The sequence below is a fragment of the Engraulis encrasicolus genome, chromosome 21, assembly GCF_034702125.1.
Source record: "Engraulis encrasicolus isolate BLACKSEA-1 chromosome 21, IST_EnEncr_1.0, whole genome shotgun sequence".
Taxonomy (NCBI): domain Eukaryota; kingdom Metazoa; phylum Chordata; class Actinopteri; order Clupeiformes; family Engraulidae; genus Engraulis; species Engraulis encrasicolus.
Window position 1 is genome coordinate 51,730,757 of NC_085877.1, and position 10,000 is coordinate 51,740,756.

The window sequence follows — 10,000 nt, forward strand, 5'->3', positions numbered from 1 at the left end:
AGTACTACACTACTATGACAGTGCACGGGGCCTTTAGTAATACATTACGACTTGGTCATTGCCATTCTGGTAACAGCTAATTAATAATGCCGTGTCTTAAAGGGGTATGCCACTATTTTGAGGCTTAATACAGTTAAAATGGTTGGCTGGGGTTTATAAAGGTGGTAAAGTATTTTATTTTTCATCTAAGCTGTTGTCTTGCTTTAAGACAAGTTAAAAGAGGGAGTATGTAGCTAAGCTAGTGAAAGTCAATGGATCACTGTAGCATGTAGCATGCTACACGGATGCATTGACTTTCACTAGCTTAGCGACATGCTCCCTCTTTTAACTTGTCTTAAAGCAAGACAACGCCTTACATGAAAAATAAGACACTTTACCACCTTTATAAACCCTGGCCAACAATTTTAACTGTATTAAGCCCCAAAATAGTGGCATACCCCTTTAAGGGGTTAAAATAAAATAAAAAACCCAATACACAATAAACGCAATAAACGCAGAATATAATAACAATGAGTAATATTAAGATATTTCTTAGACATAAATGACTTTCTGTTTGAGAAATTTAGCTCCAAAAACTGCATTGCATGATCGGACATGCATAATGGTGCATGATGGGTAAATGCACTTTGTGTAAGCACACTTTGAATATATTTGGGTGAAGTACAATCATGGTGCACTTAGAAAAAGTATACTTCCAATATGTTAAAGCGATTTACTTTAAAGCGCACTATAGAAAATCACATTTCGAAGACTTAAAAAAAACTGCAATTGCATTATGTTATTAAAAAATACACTTTTAGTAAGTTCACTATTAGAACACTATTAGTATATTCCTCTAAATACACTTTAGTCAAACATCTTCCAAGTCCACTTTAAGTATGCTTGGCTAAGTGTACTTTCTTTGAGAGCAACTTATTTACATCTAATTTTAAGTACACTTTAAATAAGCATATTGTAAACATACTTTTTCTTAGCACAAAAATTATGAGTGCACTTTTAACATGCTAAGTACACTTCAGTCGTGCTTTTATTGTACTAAATTGAACATGCTAAGTACACTTCAGTCATGCTTTTATTGTACTAAATTGAACCACTTTCACCTGGGAACACCATCTACTTGTGCTTTGCTTATATCTATACATTGTATTTATTGTAAATGATGGATCGTGCGTGCGTGTGTGCGTGCGTGCGTGCGTGTGTGTGTGCGCGCGTGTGCGCGCGTGTGCGTGTGTGTGTGTGTGTGTGTGTGTGTGTGTGTGTGTGTGTGTGTGTGTGTGTGTGTGTGTGTGTGCGCGTGCGTGTGTGTGCGCGTGTGTGTGTGTGTGTGTGCGTGTGCGTGTGCGTGTGCGTGTGCGTGTGCGTGTGCGTGTGTGTGTGTGTGTGTGTGTGTGTGTGTGTTCAGGTGTTGCCAAGGCTCCGGTGTCTCCTCCTCCAGTGTCTCAGTACGGAGCTGCAGCTCAGCAGAATGGAGCTCAATCACACAGGTAACACAGTTTAGTACTTTTATTTGGATCGCTGCACAAAGTTAAAAGTTATACAGACCCAAATACTGATGGAAATCAGAAATCACAGAGTTGCATAGATATGATCATGTTGTTATTCAGTCCAATATTTATGGATAAATATGGCATCTCCGTCCCCAAATGGACAAACTGCCTATGATGGCAGAGATGGAACAGTATTTTGCCTCTTTGCTGTTGTTTTGCGCAGTCCAGACAGTTGCAGTCCTGTTAAGACAAGTTTGCGTACATGCCCAAGGCTCCCAAATACTAAAACAACTAATCTGCATTGGTACCCAAGGCCCACAATGGTATCGAGTATTGGCTGATATTTCAACATTTTAGAGTTAAAACATATGTCCATATACAGGTCAAAAGAGCATCCTATTTCTATAAGTGTTACAGTTCTATTTTCGTCATTAATGATGGTTATGTCAGGGCTATTTGGAAAGTTACCGGTATTCATGTCCACATTGATGTTTTCAGTATTAAACCAGTGGATTTGCACTACACTGTGTTTATACATGTCTATGGACTCCCCTAACGTTTCTTTAATACTATCTGAAACCAAGTCAACCAGTCTGTCATGCCTAGCGGTGTAAAGCCCTTTGTAAACGTTGCAGTCGTTCAGTATATGGGCTATTGTTTCATTTTCATTTCACACACACACACACACACACATACACACACACACGCACACACACACACACATATTTCATTTGCACACGGCCCTTTACACTTTAATCTACTGCTGACAGTGTTTTGGTGCTTCAGTACCTTCTTCAGGAATTGTAAGTTTAAAGGACTTTTACGTTGGGGGGCAGCTGTGGCCTAGTGGGGGCAGCTGTGGCCTTGTTTACGTGAGGGGGCAGCTGTGGCCTAGTGGTTAGAGAGTTGGTCTTTCAATCTAGGAGTTGCTGGTTCAAATCCCCCCCCGACCTCTCCCTACACCTCCATCCATGGCTGAAGTGCCCTTGAGTGAGGCACCTCACCCCACATCGCTCCAGGGACTGTAACTAATACCCTGAAAAATAATAGTTGTAAGTCGCTTTGGACAAATGAAAGCGTCAGCTAAGTGAAATGTAATGGACGTTGCTAATCAGACGTTACCTAAGTTCCCCTTTTGGGATCAATAAACATAAGTCTAAGTCTAAGTCTAATCATTTAAATTTAGTTGAAAAGCCACAATTTCGGGTGTAGTTCTTATATTTTATTCCAATGGGTTAGAACAGGGGTGGGGAACCTATGTCTCGAGGGCCAGGGGTGGGGAACCTATGTCTCGAGGGCCAGGGGTGGGGAACCTATGTCTCGAGGGCCAGGGGTGGGGAACCTATGTCTGGAGGGCCAGGGGTGGGGAACCTATGTCTCGAGGGCCAGGGGTGGGGAACCTATGTCTCGAGGGCCAGGGGTGGGGAACCTATGTCTCGAGGGCCAGGGGTGGGGAACCTATGTCTCGAGGGCCAGGGGTGGGGAACCTATGTCTCGAGGGCCAGGGGTGGGGAACCTATGTCTCGAGGGCCAGGGGTGGGGAACCTATGTCTCGAGGGCAGCAGGGGTGGGGAACCTATGTCTCAAGGGGTGAGGAACCTATGTCTCGAGGGGTGAGGAACCTATGTCTCGAGGGCTGCAGGGGTGGGGAACCTATGTCTCGAGGGCCGCAGGGGTGGGGAACCTATGTCTCCAGGGCCAGGGGTGGGGAACCTATGTCTCAAAGGCCAGGGGTGGGGAACCTATGTCTCAAAGGCCAGGGGTGGGGAACCTATGTCTCGAGGGCCAGGGGTGGGGAACCTATGTCTCGAGGGCCAGGGGTGGGGAACCTATGTCTCAAGGGCCAGGGGTGGGGAACCTATGTCTCCAGGGCCAGGGGTGGGGAACCTATGTCTCAAAGGCCAGGGGTGGGGAACCTATGTCTCCAGGGACAGGGGTGGGGAACCTATGTCTCGAGGGCCAGGGGTGGGGAACCTATGTCTCGAGGGCCAGGGGTGGGGAACCTATGTCTGGAGGGCCAGGGGTGGGGAACCTATGTCTGGAGGGCCAGGGGTGGGGAACCTATGTCTGGAGGGCCAGGGGTGGGGAACCTATGTCTCAAGGGCCAGGGGTGGGGGACCATTGAGAGTAAATAGAATGGAGGCCAAAATTCTATTTCATTGTTGAAGCCAAGTTGGAGCCAAGGTTGGACCCAAAAAGACCAAAAAATGGCCAAATCCCATTCATTCCTATGAGAGACATAAAACCCTGTATCTCCCTTAAATGCCACTCCAGGGGGATCATTTTTCGCTCAACTAGTAGGGCCCCTTGCTCTCCAACTTACCAGGGTGGTGATTTTTTGTGGTGATGTTTTATTTTAGAGAGATATTAAAAGTTAAATTGACCAATGAGCATCAGAACATGGTTTGATTGACCGTTAGAAGTCTTGTTGTTGTCCAATCAGCACCTGCGTTTGGCGTTGCTAAGGTGGAATGTAAGTTGGAATGTTCCCAAATCTGGCTTCAAAGCGTTGAATGGCAAATAGTGTTGATTTGGCGTCCATTCTATTTACTGTCAATGTGGGGGACCTATGTCTCGAGGGCCAGGGGTGGGGAACCTATGTCTCAAGGGCCAGGGGTGGGGAACCTATGTCTCGAGGGCCAGGGGTGGGGAACCTATGTCTCCAGGGCCAGGGGTGGGGAACCTATGTCTCGAGGGCCAGGGGTGGGGAACCTATGTCTGGAGGGCCAGGGGTGGGGAACCTATGTCTCGAGGGCCAGGGGTGGGGAACCTATGTCTCGAGGGCCAGGGGTGGGGAACCTATGTCTCGAGGGCCAGGGGTGGGGAACCTATGTCTGGAGGGCCAGGGGTGGGGAACCTATGTCTCGAGGGCCAGGGGTGGGGAACCTATGTCTCGAGGGCCAGGGGTGGGGAACCTATGTGTCGAGGGCCAGGGGTGGGGAACCTATGTCTCGAGGGCCAGGGGTGGGGAACCTATGTCTCGAGGGCCAGGGGTGGGGAACCTATGTCTCGAGGGCCAGGGGTGGGGAACTTATGTCTCGAGGGCCAGGGGTGGGGAACCTATGTCTCGAGGGCCAGGGGTGGGGAACCTATGTCTCGAGGGCCAGGGGTGGGGAACCTATGTCTCGAGGGCCAGGGGTGGGTAACCTATGTCTCGAGGGCCAGGGGTGGGGAACCTATGTCTCGAGGGCCAGGGGTGGGGAACCAATTTCTGGAGGGCCAGGGGTGGGGAACCTATGTCTCGAGGACCAGGGGTCGAGGACCAGGGGTGGGGAACCTATGTCTCAAGGTCCAGGGGTGGGGAACCTATGTCTCGAGGGCCGCAGGGGTGGGGAACCTATGTCTCGAGGGCCAGGTGTGGGGAACCTATGTCTGGAGGGCCAGGGGTTTGGAACCTATGTCTGGAGGGCCAGGGGTGGGGAACCTATGTCTGGAGGGCCAGGGGTGGGGAACCTATGTCTGGAGGGCCAGGGGTGGGGAACCTATGTCTCGAGGGCCAGGGGTGGGGAACCTATGTCTCGAGGGCCAGGGGTGGGGAACCTATGTCTCGAGGGCCAGGGGTGGGGAACCTATGTCTCGAGGGCCAGGGGTGGGGAACCTATGTCTCGAGGGCCAGGGGTGGGGAACCTATGTCTCGAGGGCCAGGGGTGGGGAACCTATGTCTCGAGGGCCAGGGGTGGGGAACCTATGTCTCCAGGGCCAGGGGTGGGGATCCTATGTCTCGAGGGCCAGGGGTGGGGATCCTATGTCTCGAGGGCCAGGGGTGGGGAACCTATGTCTCCAGGGCCAGGGGTGGGGAAGCTATGTCTCGAGGGCTGCAGGGGTGGGGAACCTATGTCTCGAGGGCCAGGGGTGGGGAACCTATGTCTGGAGGGCCAGGGGTGGGGAACCTATGTCTGGAGGGCCAGGGGTGGGGAACCTATGTCTGGAGGGCCAGGGGTGGGGAACCTATGTCTCGAGGGCCAGGGGTGGGGAACCTATGTCTGGAGGGCCAGGGGTGGGGAACCTATGTCTCGAGGGCCAGGGGTGGGGAACCTATGTCTCGAGGGCCAGGGGTGGGGAACCTATGTCTCGAGGGCCAGGGTTGGGGATCCTATGTCTGGAGGGCCAGGGGTGGGGAACCTATGTCTCGAGGGCCAGGGGTGGGGAACCTATGTCTCGAGGGCCAGGGGTGGGGAACCTATGTCTCGAGGGCCAGGGGTGGGGAACCTATGTCTCGAGGGCCAGGGGTGGGGAACCTATGTCTCGAGGGCCAGGGGTGGGGAACCTATGTCTGGAGGGCCAGGGGTGGGGAACCTATGTCTCCAGGGCCAGGGGAGGGGAACTTATGTCTCGAGGGCCAGGGGTGGGGAACCTATGTCTCGAGGGCCAGGGGTGGGGAACCTATGTCTCCAGGGCCAGGGGAGGGGAACTTATGTCTCGAGGGCCAGGGGTGGGGAACCTATGTCTCGAGGGCCAGGGGTGGGGAACCTATGTCTCCAGGGCCAGGGGTGGGGAACCTATGTCTCGAGGGCCAGGGGTGGGGAACCTATGTCTCGAGGGCCAGGGGTGGGGAACCTATGTCTCGAGGGCCAGGGGTGGGGAACCTATGTCTCGAGGGCCAGGGGTGGGGAACCTATGTCTCGAGGGCCAGGGGTGGGGAACCTATGTCTGGAGGGCCAGGGGTGGGGAACCTATGTCTCGAGGGCCAGGGGTGGGGAACCTATGTCTCGAGGGCCAGGGGTGGGGAACCTATGTCTCGAGGGCCAGGGGTGGGGATCCTATGTCTGGAGGGCCAGGGGTGGGGAACCTATGTCTGGAGGGCCAGGGGTGGGGAACCTATGTCTGGAGGGCCAGGGGTGGGGAACCTATGTCTCGAGGGCCAGGGGTGGGGAACCTCTGTCTGGAGGGCCAGGGGTGGGGAACCTATGTCTCGAGGGCCAGGGGTGGGGAACCTATGTCTCGAGGGCCAGGGGTGGGGAACCTATGTCTCGAGGGCCAGGGGTGGGGATCCTATGTCTCGAGGGCCAGGGGTGGGGAACCTATGTCTCGAGGGCCAGGGGTGGGGAACCTATGTCTCGAGGGCCAGGGGTGGGGAGCCTATGTCTCGAGGGCCAGGGGTGGGGAGCCTATGTCTCGAGGGCCAGGGGTGGGGAGCCTATGTCTCGAGGGCCAGGGGTGGGGAACCTATGTCTCGAGGGCCAGGGGTGGGGAACCTATGTCTCGAGGGCCAGGGGTGGGGAACCTATGTCTCGAGGGCCAGGGGTGGGGAACCTATGTCTCAAGGGCCAGGGGTGGGGAACCTATGTCTCAAGGGCCAGGGGTGGGGAACCTATGTCTCGAGGGCCAGGGGTGGGGAACCTATGTCTCGAGGGCCAGGGGTGGGGAACCTATGTCTCGAGGGCCAGGGGTGGGGAATCTATGTCTCGAGGGCAGCAGGGGTGGGGAACCTATGTCTCGAGGGTCATTTGCAGCCCTTGAGTCCGTTAAATCCGGCCCCCAATATGATTTTAATGTTATGCAGTTTCACATGAAATATGAAATATTCATAGAGGAATCTCAGAAAATACATTTGCAATACAAGTAAGTTATATTCAGGGGACCTATAGACTGTGTGATCTGTTTTAAAGGTGGCTGCCTTCAATAAAGGCCTAAAGTGGAGGGGGAAATCCTGATTTGTGTTCATAATGCGGCACTCGGTGGCCCTTCGAATGAAAAAGGTTCCCCACCCCTGGGGTAGAATGACAGATGAACTACTCCCGAGAGTACTAAACAGGAACTACTCCCGAGAGTACTAAACAGGAACTACTCCCGAGAGTGCTAAACAGGAACTACTCCCGAGAGTACTAAACAGGAACTACTCCCGAGAGTACTAAACAGGAACTACTCCCGAGAGTACTAAACAGGAACTACTCCCGAGAGTGCTAAACAGGAACTACTCCCGAGAGTACTAAACAGGAACTACTCCCGAGAGTACTAAACAGGAACTACTCCCGAGAGTACTAAACAGGAACTACTCCCGAGAGTACTAAACAGGAACTACTCCAGAGAGTGCGGCTCTTCTACTAAATATGAACGTTGCTGTTCGCTCGCAGCCGAAGACCTTGTGAAAAGTGCACTTTCTGAAAAAAGCGAATCATTTAAACTAATGGACCGCATGGACTCAGTATTGTATTCAGGCTCATGAGATTTGAGATGTTTTTATTCAACATTTTGTTGTGTTAGAACTGAGAGTGAGCAACTGAGCAACATGAGAGTCTTAGCTTTCAAATGCAATCTATTAGTTTTTATGCTGTTCGGAGGCTGAGATATTTACCTAGAATATTATAGGCTGACAACACCCAAAAGTCGCTTTGGCATTCAGCAGGCGATTTTGTTGCAGGTGTTATATGCATCAATGGCGTAAAGTGATCATGTACAACTTTGTACAAGTGATATTTACTGGTTAAAGTGATATTTACTGATTAAAGTGATATTTAGTGATTAAAGTGATATTTACTGATTAAAATGATATTTAGTGATTAAAGTGATGTTTACTGACTTACTTTAAAGGGATCATGTAAAGCTCTACTCAGCAACTCACTCCTGATTGGTTGTTTCTCTGCACAGGTTCCCGCCCCCTCCAGGAGGCCCCTCCCCTTATGGCCAGCCGCCTCCAGTGATTGGTCAGCCCCCTCAGGCGTCCTACCAGACTCCACCCCCTCAGAGCCCGCCCCCTACCCAGCAGTTGGCCAACCAGATGAGTGCAATGCACATCGGCTATGGTATGGCTATGAACTACACTACCCAGCATGCACCACTACACTACACTACACTATGCACATCGGCTATGGTATGGCTATGAACTACACTACCCAGCATGCACCACTACACTACACTACCCAGCATGCACTACACTACACTACACTACACTACACTACACTACACTACACTACACTACACTACACTACACAACACTACACTACACGCTACACCACACTACATTACATTACACTACACAACACTACACTACATTACACTATGGTACACTACACTACACTACATTACACTACACTATATTACACTACACTACACATTACATTACATTACATTGCATTTGGCAGACGCTTTATAACCAAAGCGACTTCCAAAAGAGGACATAATCAAGCCAACATCACAAGCAAATACAAAGTGCACAGGAAATATACAGAACAAGTGCAGTTGCAAAGAGGGGTTAGGTTTATTTTTTTTATTTTTTTTTAAGAGTACACACACAGCACACACACACACACTCAAACTAAACTAAAACTAGACTAAACAAAAATAAGCTAAACATCATGTCAAGAGTCTGCCCTGGGGCTAGGCCAGCTCAAGCATTAGTTTAGTAGCTCCTCTCGAAAGAGGAATGTCTTTACTTGTTTCTTGAAGGCTGCAAGAGATGTGCTTAGTCTTGCTGCCTCTGGGAGAGCGTTCCACCACTTGGGTACAACAACGGAGAACAGTCTTGACTGGGAGTACCTAGAGCGACTGGATGGCAGAGCCAGACGGCTTGTGCTGGATGAGCGCAGTTCTCTTCCAGTAACATAAGGCGTTAGTAGGTCCTTCAGATAAGCTGGGGCCATTCCTGCGATGGTTTTGTAGGCAAGGGTCAAAGCCTTGTGCTTGATCCGGGCGGCAATCGGTAGCCAGTGTAACTCAATAAACAGAGGAGTAACATGGGTCCTTTTGGGTTGATTGAATATCAAGCGTGCCGCCGCATTCTGGATCATCTGTAGAGGTTTTAGTGCACAAGCAGGTAGACCTGTCATGAGTGAGTTGCAGTAGTCAACGCGGGACAGGACCGTGGCCTGGACCAGTCGTTGTGTAGAATATTGTGTCAGCACAGGTCTGATATTCCGCGCGTTGGACATCTGGAATCGACAGGTCCGGGTGACTGAGTTGATGTAGTTGGAGCATGACAGCTCATCATCAATCATGACGCCGAGGTTTTTGGCGACTTCGTTTGGGGTCACGTCACGATGGAGCCTTTCTTGAGGTTGATGTTTAGTTTAGTTTATTTAGTTTAGTTCAACAGGGACCATGCACAATACACATTGATTACAGAATTAAAAAGATGGCTTGTGCCAGATTATAGCTATATAGCTAATTTCCATCTGCAGTCCCTGATGTTGTGACTGAGCGACTCTTTAGCTGGGATCACCAAGAGCTCTGTCTTGGCCAGGTTCAGCTACACTACACTACACTATGCACATCGGCTGTGGTACACAACATTACACTATATTACACTATGTTACACTACATTACCCAACATGCACCACACTACACTACACTACACTACACTATACTACACTACATTACACTACACTACACTACACAACACTACACTACACTACTCTACACTACACTATATTACACTACATTACACTACACAACATTACACTATATTACACTATGTTACACTACATTACCCAACATGCACCACACTACACTACTCTACACAGCATTACACTATATTACACTACATTACCCAACATGCACCACACTACACTACTCTA

At 50.5% G+C, this 10,000-nt stretch overlaps 1 protein-coding gene across 1 annotated transcript in view; it reads left to right on the forward strand.

Annotated features, from left to right (window-relative positions):
- The window catches only part of sec24d (SEC24 homolog D, COPII coat complex component), a 73,458-nt gene that overhangs the window by 14,264 nt on the left and 49,194 nt on the right, over positions 1-10,000 (forward strand). The window contains exons 3-4 of the mRNA XM_063186960.1: positions 1,403-1,484; positions 8,076-8,230. Of these exons, the coding sequence (XP_063043030.1) occupies positions 1,403-1,484; positions 8,076-8,230 (237 nt within the window). The remainder of the gene's footprint in view (positions 1-1,402; positions 1,485-8,075; positions 8,231-10,000) is intronic.